The sequence below is a fragment of the Myzus persicae genome, unplaced genomic scaffold (genome assembly GCF_001856785.1).
Source record: "Myzus persicae strain clone G006 unplaced genomic scaffold, MPER_G0061.0, whole genome shotgun sequence".
NCBI lineage: Eukaryota > Metazoa > Arthropoda > Insecta > Hemiptera > Aphididae > Myzus > Myzus persicae.
In genome coordinates, this window is record NW_019101886.1 from 708011 (window position 1) to 726359 (window position 18349).

Genomic DNA, 18349 nt, shown 5'->3' on the forward strand with positions numbered 1-18349 from the left:
CCCGCTCCCTGACGAAGTATTAATGATAGACTTGATAATAATTTATAAATTAAAATATGCTTTCAAAATTATCATCGGAGTAAAACCCATGTGAGTACGCTGGAACGCGTACTATAGGTGTACCTATTTTTCTCCAAACAACGCTAGTCATCCAAGGGGTCTGGGCGTGTTTTAAGGAGTAATATTTAGGCAATTCATATGACATGTACATTTGGGCTGTGTCAATGGGTGAGCAGATAGATACCCTGAGGTGAGTACTGAGCAGTAAACGCGATTGAAAACGCATACTTATTTATGTAAATCGTCGTTAAATATCGGTGCAGTACGAAATTTAAGAAATTCAATTTATTTATTAGCAAGATAACAGCTGTTAGCTACAATAGTAACATGAGTTTTCATTACAACAGTAAAATAATATAATAGAAAATTGTAGTTATGACTTATGAACAAACAGACTGATCAATTATTATGATTCATAATTTATGAATGACGGAACTGTCGAACGGATCGTCATTGGCAAGATTCATCATCCGTGACACAGGTTTTCGAATAATTGGACATGTAAATGGGAATAATAAAATAGAAAAGTGGTAAGAATTACGAGTAAACCCTGCACGGTAAGCACACATTTAAATAATTGTTAAAAATATTATTGTACCCATATTATAATGAAATCATTCAAATTTAAATACACATTTTAAACCCATCATACTATTGTTGAGTTCTGTACTATCATATGTTTATGCCTAAACCCTAGTTGTCTCTTGTTATTTAAAAAGAAATTGATTGTGTAGCATTACGGTTTATGCTGAGTATGGTAACACACCAGGTAAAACATTTTAGCATGTTTCAGCATAATGTGTAAGGCAGAACTAAACAAAGCACTTCTCTCAAAAAGATCTTACAATTTTACATTGACATCATATTTTGTCACATGTCCGTCACAGCCACAAAAGTCTTATTATTTTAATTATGATGTATAATAGAGTGGCATAACAATTAGCCAGCACGCAAGTCACAGTTACTTTTCCTACATCATAAGTTGTCTGGCGTCATCTTATTTTGTATAAAACACTAAATTGTTATGTATAATATAAAATAATATAATAATTTTATTGGAATAAAAACATAAATTAGGCACTCCAACACTAATCTACAGTTATTTCCAGACACTTAATTATTTAGATGCATACAGTTAATCAGGAATGTACACAAAATATATATGTATGTATGAATGTATAAATTCATAAAAAGTGTTGTAATAACGGCAGGTCATGAAAGTTTGAAATGACAATTTGTTTACTATAACTTAAATTATTAATATTCAATTTGGTTATAATAATACGTTATTATATATCAACAATGATTTTACAAAATTAAATTTTATTAAACTTGGCACTCTTCTTGCGAATCTTATCCTTTTTAACTGGTTTCCTGCCATTCTTCTTTCTACGGTGATCTTTAATTATTCTCTGTTTCAGTATGTGTTTTGTGTCCAATTTCAGACGGTGTTCAGATTGCTGTTCCCTCAATTTAGCATTATGACGTCCCCAACGAGTATCTAATTTAAACCTGAACACTAAAAGAACAAAAAACAAAGTTTACAGAATTAGTGTTGTTAATTTATACAATAAAATCATAAAAATATGTTGAATTTTAAAGATGTCTATAGCCAGAGTATCTTTATATAGTTTTCTAAAGAGATTATGGGCCATTATTTGTCTGGCAACATCAATAACAAAGAGTAATATAGGGAACTGATAGGAATAGTTATTGTTATTAATTTTATGATTATGACTCCCAATAATATTACATATTATTTTATATTGTACTTACAAGGAGCTATTTTCTTTTGTTCTTCTTCATCATTTCCTTCAGCCGCAGAGTTCTTCAGTTTTGATTTCTCCTGCCATTTTTCATACCTATCACTCTTATATGTAATTGGTATCCAATGACCAGACTCAGATTTAATTTTTTTCACTTGATTTTTTTCAAGACTCTGTGCAGTTACGTATTTATGACTCACTGGGTCCCATTTACGTTTATTTGAATGTTGTTTAGCTAATGATTGTTCCGAATCGCCCATCAAATCTAATATTCCATCACTTGATTTCAAATTATCAACAGCCAAACTGAAAGAACACAATGTGTAAGACTACATGTTTAACATGATTTCAAAATACATATTTTTTCATGTACTTACCCCTCTTCTGTGTAACAATCAGCTGGTTGGTATGGTATAAAATGTTCAGACTTAACTGCTTGTTTTGGTTGTTTTGGTTGTTTTGTTTTTTTTAGATTTTTTCTCTTTTTTTGACCGGTTACACGAGGTCTTTGTGTGATGATGTCGTTAAAAGTTTCACTAATCTCAGTTTGATCACTCGATGGCAAATCAACTTTTTTCAACCGCACCCCTTCAGAATCATTGAGTTGTTCACGCTTTTTCCGATGATAGTTAATAACGCTGGGCATATTTCGTTCTCTTAACAATTTCATCTGAAGTAATGGTATTGAGTTTGTAGACTGACCCATTTCAAAAACTGTCTACAAAATAATATTATATTAGTATTATAACTTTTAACTATTGAAATTTAATTCAGTTTAAAGTTATTTGATTATTGTTTATATTAATTTATAAGTAGCATAAAATACTTGGAATGTGCGTTGGTAAAAGCGAATAATAGAATAAATTAATAAATTAATTTTGGTTAAATTTTTGATGATAACACTATCTTGTAAAAATAAATGATCTACTTAGATTTTATTATAAAAAATAAAAACTCTTTCTGTATCATTACAAATCTTAAATAAGCTATTAAAAATTAAACACAATGATAATTTACAAAACATAGATCAAATGGAGCAAGTAAATAGGTCAACACAATATTATTACTATTTAGATATTTAACACATTTTTACAATCATTTAAATAAATGCAAATTAGAGAAAATTTATTTGTTTTTTTTAAAGTAGCAAATTTTAGCTATTATAAATTATTCTCTCTTAATGTGTATTATAACTTGCAAACAATAACTTACGGTTTCTGGTCTAAAGTTTTTAATACGGCTAACAAAATCAATACGTCCCATGTCTGCTGCAATTATTTTCTGAAACATTGGATGCTCTGCAATGACTGATAAGTTAATTTTCTTAGCTCTACGAACACTATCAACTGATGCTCCGGGTCTAGACTTGATATAGTTTTTATAACCATTTGTACAAGTTTTCAGAGAGTTAATCTAGAATAATACATGAAATATTTTATAATCTAACAATAAAAAAAATAATATGTTCTTTGATTGAATATGCAAAACATTTAACTTACCACATCAATGGATGATGTATACCAACTTGTCAACTGTCCTAGTTCTTCTTCTAACAATAACTGAGGTACAATACCAAAAAGACCATCAGTATCATCATCAGACTTTGGTGTTTCGAGCACAGGGCTAAATGGACGGCCCAAGAACAAATGTAGATCTAATAAGTAACACATTTCGTCACGTGTTACTAAACTATAAGCTTGACCAATTTTTCCAGCTCGAGCACACCGTCCTATAGAATTATAATAGAAAATGTTAGGTATGATAAAAAATACATAGACATTATATCTAAAAACCAGATTTATATGCATTTAAAATTTTAAAATATGCATGCAAAAATGCACCAAAAAAGTCAAAATATGCAAGAAAAATATGCGAAACATACAAAATAAAATTTCAATTTTTATCACATTTTATATTTGATTTTGATTTTGCAGTGATAATTATTTATTAGTTTTATTAAAATATTCATAAACAAAACGTAAGATGTATAATATATAACAAATATGTAATACAATAATGTAATTTAGTTTTCAATCATTGATATATTGTAAAAAATATTTTATTAAAATTAAATAGTAGATACATTGGTGATATACAGATATAAATAGAAAAAAAGTACGAAAAATGTCATGTAATATGTTAATTGGAAAAACAATAATCTAACCTATTTTTAGCGTCTGAATATTCTTTGAGATGTAAAATATTTGATATTAATATTATAGAAATGTACATATAATCTGCTTTTTTTTTTACTCAACACCTTTTTGGATGGTTAGGTTTAAATTAATACGGTTTTTTGTTAAAATATACAATATTGTGTAGAACATGCAAAAAAAAAAATGCACTATACAATTTTGATATTTGATATGTGGATACTCATGTATATGAAGTTGAAAATAACAACATGCATTTTATGCAAAATCTGGTCTTTAATTATATCTAATAGGTATTTACTTACCAACTCTGTGCACAAACAATTTAGATTTTGCTGGAAATGTGTAGTTGATAACTACATCCAACTGTGGAATATCAATACCACGTGCGGCTATGTCAGTTGTTATGAGAGTTTTCACACTACCTGTTTGAAATTTACTAGCATTTATTTTTCTAGCCGTTGGATCCAAATCAGAATATATGAATGTATTTGATATATCTTGAAAATCCAGAAGCTAAAATAAAATGAACATAAAATCCAATTTATGAAATATGTTTTAATTTATAAAAATATACTGCATAAGACATGTTTTGTAATATCCAATAAATAAAAAATACAAAATGTATATTGAAGTTTTCAAGAGAACTTACTAAATGAATAAAATCAACATGATGTTTAGTTGGAGCAAAAATTATAGTCATAGAATCTGGTTTGACAACATACTTCAGGAGACATAATAGAGCACCATCCCGTTCTTCAGGTCGTACATTCAGAAATCCTAATCCTAGTGTATCAGGTATTTTTGACTCCACATCCAATCTAAAGTTTAAAATAGTCAACAGTTACATTTAAGAAACCTAATACAAACTACATTAAAAAGATCAGAGGGTCAAATAAAATTATATTTTCATCAAAATTACTCTAAGAACACTAAATGAATAGTACTAATATAACACTACTTAATTACACTAATGTTAGATCTAACCTTATAAGAACGGGATCAGAAAGACCTGCTCGAGCAAATTGAACTAAAACTTTTGGCAAAGTGGCTGAAAAAAGTAAAGTTTGTCGAGTCTCTGGTAGACGAGCAATAATTTCTGTTAATTGTTCACCAAAACCCATTTCGAAAAGCCTAAAAAACAACATTATATTGGTTATAATATAGTAAATTAATTTTATTGCAAATAAACTTACCTATCTGCTTCATCAAAAACAACGTATTGAATGTATGGTAACTTCAAAGACATTTCTACACATAAATGCAAAAAACGACCTGGAGTTGCTACAACAATATCTGGAGCACTATGCATTGTGCTAAATTGAGCTTCCATTGGATCTCCTCCTAATATCACAGCCGATTTCAAATTAGTAAACTTTCCTATTTCTTTTAAAAACTTCAATGTCTGAAATCAAATTAAATTTACAGTATAAATAATACTTCTCTAAATGATAATTTAAATTACGTTTTGTTTTTTTTTTATCAAACAAATACATCATAAATATACTTTGAACTTACAAGAACTATCCTACAGATTGCAGCACTTAGATAGTTGGATTAGTCATAATTTATTAAGAAACATAATATTAATATAGGTCCTTAGCCAAATGTATTATTGGATTAATTAATTTTTTTAATTTATTAGTTTATTAATTCAATTTCTGGCAACTGAGGGTAATGTTAGTAGTAGTTTCTAATTAATTTAATAAACATTAAGTAGATACTCAATATACAACATTGATCAATTGTAAATATTTAAGCATCAATGGAACAATGCTTCTCATCAATCATAACAACATAATACTTGTTTTAAATTAGGCTAATGAACTATCAAGCTAACCCTAATAGCTTCTGATCCTGTCCAATAGAACATAAAATCCACACATAAGACTATAAATGAATTGCTAAGTTTATAGCAGTATAACATATTTTTTAGAAATAACATTTATAATCCCATAAGATATTACCTGAACAGCAAGTTCTCGAGTTGGCGATAAAATTAAAGCACGGATGCCTCTATGACCATTTACAGTGTGCTGAGTCAATTTTTCAAACATTGGTATCAAAAAACAAGCGGTTTTTCCACTACCAGTACGAGCCATAGCTACAACATCACGGTTTTCCAAAGCAATAGGGATTGTCTGAAAGAGAAAAAATAATTGCAAAAATAAAAAAACACAATTAAACAATGTCAAGAATAACATAGTGTTAGATATCGCCTTACTTTTCTCTGTATAGGAGTGGGAACTTTGTAACCCCTTTTGAGAACTCCTTTCAGTACAGGAAAACTCAATCCCATAGCTTGGAAACCTCCCGATCTTTTGCCAGTTTTTTGTTTGACCTCTGGTTTTAATTCGGCTATATCATTAAAGCCAATTAACGTTTCTTCGTCCATTTTCCAACCTGCATTCATATGAAAATGCACATTATAAACAATAATTAGTATTTACTTAGGTACCACGTTTAACGCATAAACTCACTTGAATAAAGAAATAATTAAAAACTACGAAACTCAAAAATCCTTTAAGCCTTCGTTGTCGATAAATTCAAAAATTCAAAATTGCTCATTAATAACTATTAATATTAAATAGTAAATACCATGACAAATTCAAATTGTCATGTCAAATACTAAATTATGAATAATATTGTTGTTTCCAAAACCACGTGAAAATTGATAATAATGTTATTGATAAATTGATTGGAGTTATCTATTATCCAAGGCGGATGGATATCAGTTGTAGCACCAATGCACCATAGAACAATCAAATATCGTTGTGTAGTTGATTTTCGTAATAAATGACATGTAAAATTGTGAAATTTCCATAAACCTTATGCCGGGTTGCATGAAAAATGTATGAATTTAATGGTACAATACAATTTAATGGACCAATCATGGTTAAAGGACCTTCAGCTCACTATTGATTCGTTATTCTGTGGTAGTAATAATAAAATATCGAAGTATTTTTCTGTGGTATTAGTAGTACATAGCTACAGTTGTGTCACCCCATATTTCTCTACATTGTGAAGTAAACATTAGATAAGATAAGATTTTGAATTGTTAGTTGCTAGTTGCTACGTCTTGCTATCGCCATTCGTCGTCCATACTACAACGCTACAACAGTCAACAGCATTACAATTTAGTATTTACCACAATTAGTCGTGGTATTTACTATTTACATACTTAAAGGCAACAGAAGTGCTAAATACTAATGATCTAATACAGATAAAGAAGTACTAAACCATGAACATTGCTAAATGCAAGATGCTACTATGCGAGTACCTATTGAATAATTATAATTTATAAAACCACTGATAGAAGTCTCCTTAAATATCTTAAAAGTTTTCATTTATTGTTAATGCAATTTATATGAAGCGTTTGTTTGTTTATTATTTTTATGTAATTGATATATTGAGGACATAAAATCTTAACCAGACACTTAATATTTAAACGACTTGAGTTTTAGTCTTACCTGGAACTTCTTGAAGGTATATATTTTATTAAACATTAATAGGAATATAATATTAATTTAAAAAAATCATTTTAATATTGTAAATTGATTATTATTGATTAATATTTATGTTATTTTACACTTAATTTTTTCTATTGAATTCTAATGGTTAAATGTATTATATGTAATATAATAATAAATCATTTTATAAAATCTTAGCCAGCTTAATCATTTTTAAGTTAAATTTCAAACAAGTATTTGATTAAAATATAACAACCTTTGAAATAGTTACATTTAATTTTGCATCTTTTTGAAGACAGATTGTCTTAAGTCTGTAAAATATTAAAGTAAAATAGCCTTTAACTTATCTATGTCATAATTATTGATTTCTAAATTACTTATATGTATTTTTCAGATTGATAATCAAAAAAGAAAGAAGAAATTTAAGAAGTTACATAAGTATGCAACCTGTACATTATTGAAACATGAAATATCCAACATTGTTGACTGTTAGTACATTATTATTGACTATAAGATTGTTCCATCTGTATATAATTCGCTCATGGTATGTCCCAGATGAATACTGGCAGTCTTTGGAGATAGCTCATTATATTACTTTTGATTTTGGATATCGCACTTGGGAATGGATTGTTGGTATAAGAAGTTATATTTCTGTTTCGTGGATTGTAATATTATATAAGATTTTAAAATTTTTCTCCCTGGACACATTACAACTTTTAATATGGAGTCCGCGCTTTCTACAAACACTTTTTTCATCATTTTCGGATTATTGTTTCGTGTCCTGGATACAAAAACACTCTAAATGTTCAAATATATTTTGGCCAGTTCTTTGTTATATGTCAAGTCCTTTTTTGGCATATTGTTCGACGCGTACCTTAGTCAACACATTGGAAACCAACTTGACAACAATTGCCTTGTATTATTACCCTTGGTCATTGAAGAATAAAGATGTCAAATTTTTATGGTTAGTTGCTCTTGTTTGTGTTATGCGCCCAACAGCAATAATTGTGTGGCTACCATTAATTGTATTTGATTTTCTTGCACATAAACGTTATACTCTAAATAACCTAGCAAGGTATATTTGTATTGGTTTAACATCATTTATATTTTCTATAACATTGGATTCATACTTTCACGGTTCTTTTGTTGTTACACAGTGGAATTTTTTGTATTATAATATTATAAAAAAAGTCAATGCTCATTATTCTGTTGAAAATTGGTATTGGTACTTTGTCAGTGGATTACCACCAGTGTTGGGACCTATATTTTTTATATTCATTTACTGTCTGATCAAAAAAATAAGACATATCAATCTTTATGATACTGATTCCAAGTTAGTAGTCACAGTATTTTGGTCGTTGTCAGTCTTAAGTATGGTTGCTCATAAAGAACAAAGATTTCTACTACCATTAGTTCCTATGATATTCTTTATTACATCTCAACAAATTTCTATAGTTTGTAAAAAGTTTATGAAATTAGGAACTCTATCAGTCATATTAAATATCATAGTATTAATTTATTTAGGAAGGTATCATCAAATAGGGTCTACTAGAGTTATGCCATATTTAGCTAAGATACCCCAAAATTCAACATTATTATTTCTCATGCCATGCCACTCAACTCCACTTTATAGTCATCTGCATTTGAATGTATATGCAAAGATTTTAACATGTGAGCCAAACCTAAACAACATTTCAAATTATACTGATGAAGCTGATGTATTTTATGAAAATCCAAAGAAGTGGCTTGATGAGTATTATTCAGCTGAAAGTAATAACAAATTACCAACACACATAGTTATGTTTGAGGTACTATCAAACACCCTACATGAATTTTTGACTAAAGGAAAATACAAAAATGTTTTAACAATGTTTCACACCGATTTTCCATCTGCTAGAACTGGACGGTACATAATTATGTATTCAAATATTGAATACCCTGATAAGTATAATTATTTTGATGGTCGTTTTCAGTAAAATAGAGTTTTAAAGTTTGATTGTATTTTTATTGACTATGTTTTACATTTTGGGTTTGTTATTTAAAACAATATTGAAGTTTATATAAATTAATTTACTATTAGATCATGTTAAATACTTGTTACCAATTAATGTTTAATTGTTCAGTTATCTTATTTTGAATTACAATGATTAAACAATTTTCAGTGTTAATGTTAGTTGTATTTTTTTTAAAATGTAATTTCCTTCTTTGTGTTGTAAAAATACAGTAGGTTTATCATGAATATAAAGTTTAATTGTGTGCATAGTTGTAAAAATTTTTTATTTACAACTGAGATTGAACGCAAAAATTAAATATCGATGATATCATAAAATAGTAAAAGTTGTTGATGTAATGTAAGCAAGAAACAGTATAATCTTCCAATTCATTATTTCATTAAGCCATTAGGCAACCATTGCTAAATTAAAAATATGTGTTTCAAGTGATTTTTTTAACAGTAAACAATCATAAACTTTTTTCAAACTTTTCTTATTGGTACATAACAGTACATTTTAACATTTAACACATCCATTTTAAAAATAGGTTAAAATTATTATTTAACATTACCACATAAAAACAAATACATATTACAATATTACATACTTAAAATAATTTAGTATATGAAATAAAACATTGAATAATTTTTAGTATCATACTTACATTGTTCTATTTTATTTTGAAATACATTACTATTTGATATTATATATATATATATAAATTAAATAAATAATTTTTCAAACATGTATATTATAAATGTTTGTAAGTTTTATTAAATTTTCACTTATAGTAACAAATTATAATACTAACAGAAAACATGTTGTACAACTAGAACAAAAAAAAAGACAATGCAAAGTTATTTATTTTATTTTATTTCCTTATTAATAAATACTGTAACAATACGTAAAAATTAAGCTTACTCTGCAAACACACTTAAGCAGAGCCTGATAGGCTAAGTATCGGCCCACCGAGATTTAGAACTTTTGTCACTTGCTCAAAACCCATTAAATTAGGTTAGAACAAGTAAGATGATAACAAAAATTATAAAAATATAATCCAGCCCATCCAGTTAAACTCGGTAACTCACTGATTTTATTCGGACTTGCACTTCGGCGTAACTAATTTTTATTTGTAAATTCTAGTTTTAACTGATTGGGAATTAAATGCAACATCAACATCTTATATTGATTTACATTTAATAACTAATAATTGGTACGAAGCATTTTGAATTTTTCAGAACATATAGGTTGTCCTCATTTCTAACTGATTGTGTATAAAATATTAAACAAGTGAATACTTCAGGTCACTTTCGAATAAGTTTTTATATTATTTTACCTCATAATTTTAAGTTCATGGCGGGAACTATTTCTTTCTTACAACCTCTTTGAAATTGTAGCCGCTTGATTAATATTAATTTTTAACCTAACCATCAAACCTCAATATCATTGATAAATCATAAATGATAAAATATTAAACACAATAGACAGAATAGAAAATATAAAGGGTTCTCTTCGTGTTTCAACGTTCGCCGTTCAACTACAAATTGTAATACCAAATCAACCTTGTGATAGGTTTACGAAATTTGCAATAAAGCTTATCTAACATTCTAACCGTAAGTCAAATATTAATATTACTAGTTACGTGTACTTTTTTATATGAAGTTAAGCCGTATACATTTGTATTATTGTACCATTGAGTATAACTACCAGTATGATCAAAGATTGTACCAAAAACAAATATAATATAAGTATTCATTATTCAGTCATTCTGTGGTAATTCAATGATTACAAAGGTTACATACCTATTTGCTGATATTGGTTTAATATAATTTTAAATGAGTTGTTTCTCAAGCTATGTCCTCATCCAGCATTCTTAAGGGGTGTTGGCTAGTGTTTTGTTAAACTATATACTATATAAAACTTGTTAGTATTTTTAAAATATATTGATTTAAACTTATTTATCATATGTAGGGTGTAATAGAAAGTTATGAAAAATGAAAAATGATACTAGTTAAACGTATAAAAAAGTGAATGAAGATTATATGGACAGTAAATAATTTAAGAATTACTTATGCCTGAAATCGAGTATTAATTTATCAATTGATTATAAATGATGTATTTTTTTTATGTAACTACTAAATAGTGAATTGAAACAGAAGTGTTATAATTTCTTGGGTTTTCTTAAATATTTTGTTATTCCAGGAAAATGTCTACCTTTTGTGGAAAACTAGAAGAAAAGGAATTAGCATTCATTGGAATTGATTCTTTTGAGTCACATCTACTAAGTTGTTCAACTTTTATGTTGTCCCATTTTCATAAAGATCACATGCGTGGTATTCAAGATCAAACTTTTCAAATGGCATTCAATGATATTAAGAATAACATGATGCTTTATGCATCGCCATTGACAATAACATATTTAAAGCGAAATAAAACCATTAATCTCAGAGAAGATAAGCTTATATCTCTAGAAATTGGTTTCCCTAATTTGTTAAAAGTGCATTCAGAAAATTTTGAATACATTTGCGTGACCCTATTACCGGCTGGACATTGTCCAGGATCAGTCATGTTTTTGATTGAAGCTGGTCCACATTGTATTTTATATACTGGCGATTTCCGAGTACAATTACAAGATTTCAAACAATTTAAACCACTATTGATGGATAAAGAAGGTAACTGTGGTGTAAAGAATATATCTGCATTGTATTTAGATACTACTTTTGCATCTAAAAAATATTATGAATTTCCAATGAGGAAGGAAAGTAGTGCTAACTTGATAAAAGTAGTTGAAGAATGGTTAAACCAAGATCCTAACAATAAAATTTGTTTGTGGATGCCTGGATATGTGGGCATAGAATATGCCATAGTTGAAGTAGCCAAACATTTTAAATGTGCTATTCATGTGCATAAACAAAAATATGAAGAATTGTACAGTTCAATAGCAGATTTAGACAATTATGTTACTCCAATTTTTACTAATAATAGAATACACGCATGTTCAAAAAATGAGTGTGACACTGACAGCATTAACTGCATGAAATTAAATAAAAATGTAAAATGTGTACAGCTTAATGCGTTAGCATTTACTAAGGACGTGATAGACACAGGTGGTTATGTAATTATTAAAAATAACATAACCAGAGTTTGTTATTCAAGCCATCCCAGTTGTAAAGAATTAAGAGAAATTGTGAGATTCTTAAATCCAGAAAAATTATATTTTAATGTAATAGTTAATCAAACAGTTAAAGAGATTTATGATATTTTAACTGAAAACAATTGGACTCCTAGGACGCAAAAGGAAAACGTTAAAGACAATACAAAAGTGATTTTAAAACTATCCAACAAATATAAATACAATCATAGTGTACAAAATAAAACAGAAGTATTCAACAAAAGACCAAGACTTGAATCGCCTGAAAGAGAATGAATCTTCAACCTAATTATTTACATTTTGAAAAAAAAATTTTTGTATACTATTATTTATTTAGTAGGTAATAATGCTACTTAATAAAATGTTGAAATATTATAAAATTTGTATATGTACCTATAAAAACAACAACTGGTATTTGATGTTTGCACGTTCAATACTTAAGAGGACGTGATACCTGCATGTGTTGTCTCTGTCTTACAAGTGCGTAACATAGAAAATTTTACGCTCAGCAGAACACGTGTGGCTTCGTTAGTTTAAAAATTAGTGCGAATTTACCTCTTATAAAATCTGAAGGTAAGATTATTATCTAGGCAACCTCATAGGTTTTTTATTATATTTTAATGCGAGTTATGAGTATTTTAAAATTGTAAATTTTTTATACATCTTAAAATACTTATAACTCGCTTTAAAATAAAAATATAATAAAAAGCCTATGAGGTTGCCCAGATAATAATCTTACCTTTAGCTTTTATAAGAGATCAATTCATTTTGATTTTTAAATTAACGGAGCTACACGTGTTCTGCTGAGTGTACAATTTGCTATGTTACGCACTTGTAAGACGGAGAGAACACATGCGGGTATCACGTCCTCTTAAGTATCATTTTTACTAATTACTATTCAATTCTGTACCTATTATTATCAAGAGACTTATTAAAATTGTTACTAAAAATAAATAAATAAATACAATTATCAAGAAAATGGTTTACAAAATTGATTACAAAATCTGACTTAAGGATATTACAAATAATATTACAATAACATAGATATTTGTGATAACTAGGTTTAAGAATAATCACTTTGTTTTAAAAGCCTGCCAACAATTATTCAACAATTTAAAAATGATTAGGATTTTATTTTCATTGATATTTTAATAATAAATACCATGTGCATTTAGAATTTCAGATATCTAAAAAACTAGTACAGCAATAAAAATACCATGGAAGAATTTGGAAGGGAACCATGTCCAATGAGAATATTAGAAGATCTTGGTGGAGCTTTTGCCATGGGTCTTATTGGTGGTGGTATTTTTCAAGGTATAAAAGGCTTCCGTAATGCACCCACAGGAGTTAACAGACGTTTTAATGTAAGTTCAATATTTTTTATTTTAGCAATTAATAGGTTAAAATTATTATTAAGAATTAGAAAATGTTAGAAGTGACACACATTTGTACAAATGTATTATGATTTAAAAATTAAGTTTATTTTTCACATTAATATATTTAAAAAATATGTATATAATATTATAAAGTAAGTAAGTATTGACAGATGTTTGTTACATTTGTAACAAACTTAAAATTTGTTACATTTAAGATTCAAGTCAGGTATTTGAATTTCAGATTTGAAATTCTAGCCAATTATAAATATTATATAAGATTTAGAAACAAAATTCAGGCAAAATAAAACTGATCATATTTTGTTAGTGACACACTTGTATTATAAATACAAATAATGAATAATAGAATGTACTTTGTAATTAGAATTTCAAGATTATTGTATTATACAACATTAAGAAATGATAATAGTATCCATTAAACTTTGTATAGTATATTATAAAAAAAAACTATTGATAATTATTAATATTCAATATTGATAAACTCTAGTTCAAATGTTAAGTGTAAAACTAAAAAGCCACAAAAAATATTTTTTGTCAAAATTCCAACTAAAAATATTCCTACAAAATTAATGTTGATATAATTTTTTTTTAAATTTCGGTTAGAATAACATTTGGTTAACCACCTTATATTAAACTTTCAAGCTTTTGACCAAACATAAATATTTTGATCAACATTTATAAAAAATGAAATAGCTTAAAAAGTGTCTTAATTGTTAATTTTAAATTATAACAAAATTAGTGTTGCATTCTCTTAAATATTCATTTTTCCTTAAAATTAAAAAAAATACCCGATCACTATAAATTGTTCTTTTTGATTCATTAAAGTATCTACTAGACCCAATTTACCACTAGAAATCAGCCTCAAAATTTTAAATTGAAGTATTTTATCTACTTTAAAAAGATATTTCTTTGGCCAAAAAAAATTAAAAGCAAAGTAAATTGTTGTGCATCTATTGTACATACTACACAGTATAGATACAATTTTCTTAGACCAATATATGTACACATTTAATCCGTGCAAGATGTGAACTCTAACTAACAATCAAATAACTAAATTATTAAACTTTCTATAACAACAATATTAACTGTATTAATACAATTTTTCTAGCAATACAGACATTTAAAGTCTAATAAAAACTTCAAGTGCCAAACTTGATATTTTTGGTGCACATGTTTGATAATAAATTTATATATTAAGTAATTATTAATTAACTGATTTGTCTTATATTATTTTTATGTATAAGAATTTAATTCTATTACTTAAGTCAGTTTATTAACTGTGTTCATATTTGTGTATTTTCTAGGGAGCTTTTCATTCTGTGGCAACTAAAGCACCCAACATAGGTGGTAGTTTTGCTATATGGGGAGGATTATTTTCAACCATTGATTGCTCACTAGTCGCCATCAGGAAAAAAGAAGACCCATGGAATTCTATTGCTAGCGGTGCTTTGACTGGTGGTATATTAGCAGCACGTAATGGAATACCAGCTATGACGGCCAGTGCTGTTTTTGGAGGTTTACTATTGGCAATGATTGAAGGGTTTGGATTATTTTTTATGCACATGTCAGCCGAACAGTTCAGACCTCAACCACCTGTTTTTGAAGATCCAACTCAAATTAACCAACCTAATGGAGGTTAATTCTACAAACCTAAAAATATTTCTTTTAGAGTTTAAGTGTAATTTCCTTAAATGTAGTTATGCAAATAATATACTTGTTACTTTTTACCAAACTACACTTGATTTATGTTGACAAAAGAAAAATGAAACAGCCTCCTACATTCAAATTTTGGTGTAGGCCTTAGTCGATAAATTATAATACTGTAATTTGTTTCTTATTGAATTAAAAAAAAAATATATTTTGTAGTTGACATCATAATGATACTGTAAATATTATAAGTGTGCTGTATGTAATATGTCTACATGCCAGTTAATTTTTTGTAATAATACAATAGAATATTTTATAAAAAAAATCACCTGAAACCCAAGGTGATCTATGTTGGATATTTATCAATTTAATTAAATATATATTTAAAAAACAGACCAATAGAGTGTGGTATAGACATTGTTGCTCTATGCCCTATGGTCATTGGTCAGTGGTCACGTTTGAAGTAACAAATAGATTTAAATATATAATGCAATTACTAATTACATTTTGAATGGTAACATTTCAGTTGTAAAAACTAGAAATATAACATTTTATTATGTTAATAATTAGGGCTTATAGTTTTATGTCCCAAGTAACAAGAAAACCGTCTAAAAAAATACAAATAAAATATGCGCTATTACTATAACAGAACTTAAAAATTATAAAATTTTAAAATTGTTTTCAACTTAATGTTAAATAAAAACGTTGAACAAAAATCAATTTGTATTATTTAAATTTATTAAGTTTAGAGTAAGTTGATGCAATTTGTAAATAAAACGACCTATATATATATATATTTGCCCGCAATAATATTTGTATTAATTTATGAATACTTAATCTATTATAAACAGATATTTCGTTATGAATATTTAAAAACTGAAATTCAAATGTTCCTGGCACATAGTTGAACTCATCTAAGCTTTTAATCGTTTTAATGATTTAACTGTTCGTGCATCACTAACACTGGTGACTGGTATATTAGCTAATATGTACTTGCAATACCTACCTAATGTTTTTATTAGGTAGTAGGTGTAAGAAAAAAGTCGTCACAATATTTCAGGAGTTGAGATGTTTTATAGATAGGGAGACAAAACTCCGTCTACCAAAACCGAAAATAATCATGGTCATGAACACTGAACTGTTTAACGATTTTAATAAACGGAAATTACTTGTAATTCTTACCATTATTTAAGTATTTATAAGGGTTTCAGGTTTGTGGGGCTATGCCATTGCTATGTGCGGAGGCTCCTTCGCCTTACATATAATTATAATTAGGGCTCGGATTTATATATAAATACATATTTTTACTGTGACTTGATAAATTAATTTAGGTAAGTGATAAATTCGTTTCAAGGGAGTTCCAATGAAATTAACTTTATTTTATTTTACTTATTTTTACATATTTTGCCATAAATACATGTTTTTACATATTTCTCAATAATTCCATTTTTCTTACATATTTCGACATTTGTTCATTTAAGATTTATTATTTATAAATACAGACTTTCCCATGTTTCCAAAAGTACAAGATCAAAATTTACGAAAGTTGACGAGTTAATATCTTCAGTCAAAAAGATATTTCTAAAAGCTCCTAGCAGTGTCGAAATATTTAAAAATATGTACCCAGATCTAAGCCTTCCTCCACAACCAATATTGTAACTAGATGGGGCAATTGGTTGAATGCCGCTAATTACTATTGCCAAAACTTCCAAGAAATCAAAAATGTTGTTGCCGAACTCGATGCGACTACTTCAATGTTTAGGTACCTATTAAAAAAGCTGAAATTCTTTTAGAAAATAATGATTTTAAAAATGAATTAATAAACATTTTTGTTAATTATTATTTTTTAGAAACTCGAGACTAAACTTTAGTAGAAAGTTTAACTAGGTATTTAAAAGTATCTAATAAAATCATGGATTTGTTTGTATATAATATAATAGATATTTTTTGAACCAGCAAATTTGATAGGTCTGGTTGCAATCGAAATATTCAAATATGTTTTTAAAAACTTATGGACACTGGACAAAAACATTGGAATTACTAATAAGTCCATCGCGGTTCTGGGACCGACGATCAACGTGAACATGTACTGTGCTCCTGTCGGCTGCCTTTGTCCAGGATTCCCTGTCCGCCAATGATCTACAGCGCGAACAAAAATCGTCCGTCGGCTAATAATAATTCGATTGCCAACAATTGACGACAGATCAAAGAAATAATATTTTATGCATTATACTTATAGGTACCTATTCAAACAGTGGCGAACGATTATTCGAGCGACGTTGTCTATTTTAATTTTTCATATCGTTGTAATACTTAGCAATGAATTTATTGAATACGATATCGCTGTTTACGGCTTTAAGGGCGATATTCTACTGTAATTAACTACTACTTATAGGTAGGTTTATTAACATTGCCTGTAGTCGTTATTTTCGAATAAGCCGTACAAAAATAGCTGTAGGTGCCTAGGTACCTATAATAGTGTAATAGCAGCTAGTGTTTAGTGTTATAGTGTTTAAAATGGAACATTTTAAAGTTAATGGGCACATGCTTCTGAATGCAGAAAAGAACTAATATTATTATTTATTAAATATTAATTTGTAAGACAATGCAGAGACTGATTAATGAGACAGAGTAATACCAGTATATTAGTGAAAATGTAAACATTTTTTCAGAGTTTGAAAAAACTAAGAGTACCTATAATGTTATGTAGGTACCTA

The 18349-nt window shown here is 27.8% G+C and overlaps 3 protein-coding genes across 7 annotated transcripts; 2 read left to right on the plus strand and 1 right to left on the minus strand.

Moving 5' to 3' along the window:
• Positions 1 to 1206: 1206 nt before the first annotated feature.
• Positions 1207 to 6633, minus strand: LOC111030641 (ATP-dependent RNA helicase DDX54). Of its 2 annotated transcripts, XM_022310240.1 has the most exons (12): positions 6460 to 6633; positions 6204 to 6382; positions 5947 to 6120; positions 5176 to 5384; positions 4967 to 5113; positions 4632 to 4800; positions 4285 to 4495; positions 3326 to 3555; positions 3039 to 3239; positions 2204 to 2544; positions 1837 to 2132; positions 1377 to 1579 (listed from the first exon to the last, which is right to left on the minus strand). In XM_022310240.1, the coding sequence occupies exons 2-12, from the start codon at positions 6372 to 6374 to the stop codon at positions 1377 to 1379; spliced, it is 2352 nt and encodes a 783-aa protein (XP_022165932.1). In that variant the 5' UTR covers positions 6375 to 6382; positions 6460 to 6633. The 2 variants fall into 2 exon arrangements, with proteins under 2 accessions (XP_022165933.1, XP_022165932.1); XM_022310241.1 differs by lacking the exon at positions 6460 to 6633 and having other exon boundaries at positions 1207 to 1579; positions 6204 to 6374.
• A 394-nt stretch (positions 6634 to 7027) lies between these two features.
• LOC111030642 (GPI mannosyltransferase 3) lies at positions 7028 to 9618 on the plus strand. Of its 3 annotated transcripts, none has more exons than XM_022310243.1 (2): positions 7028 to 7465; positions 7844 to 9618. In XM_022310243.1, exon 2 carries the CDS (start codon positions 7914 to 7916, stop codon positions 9423 to 9425), a length of 1512 nt encoding a protein of 503 aa, XP_022165935.1. In that variant the 5' UTR covers positions 7028 to 7465; positions 7844 to 7913; the 3' UTR covers positions 9426 to 9618. The 3 variants fall into 3 exon arrangements, with proteins under 3 accessions (XP_022165935.1, XP_022165936.1, XP_022165937.1); XM_022310244.1 differs by having other exon boundaries at positions 7028 to 7251; XM_022310245.1 differs by lacking the exon at positions 7028 to 7465 and adding an exon at positions 7686 to 7775.
• A 699-nt stretch (positions 9619 to 10317) lies between these two features.
• Positions 10318 to 15864, plus strand: LOC111030644 (mitochondrial import inner membrane translocase subunit Tim17-B). Of its 2 annotated transcripts, none has more exons than XR_002604121.1 (3): positions 10318 to 11053; positions 11643 to 12931; positions 13767 to 13875. XR_002604121.1 is itself a non-coding variant. In XM_022310247.1 (3 exons), the coding sequence occupies exons 2-3, from the start codon at positions 13809 to 13811 to the stop codon at positions 15623 to 15625; spliced, it is 483 nt and encodes a 160-aa protein (XP_022165939.1). In that variant the 5' UTR covers positions 10908 to 11053; positions 13767 to 13808; the 3' UTR covers positions 15626 to 15864. The 2 variants fall into 2 exon arrangements, 1 of the variants encoding a protein (XP_022165939.1); XM_022310247.1 differs by lacking the exon at positions 11643 to 12931 and adding an exon at positions 15290 to 15864 and having other exon boundaries at positions 10908 to 11053; positions 13767 to 13955.
• The last annotated feature ends 2485 nt before the right edge of the window (positions 15865 to 18349 follow it).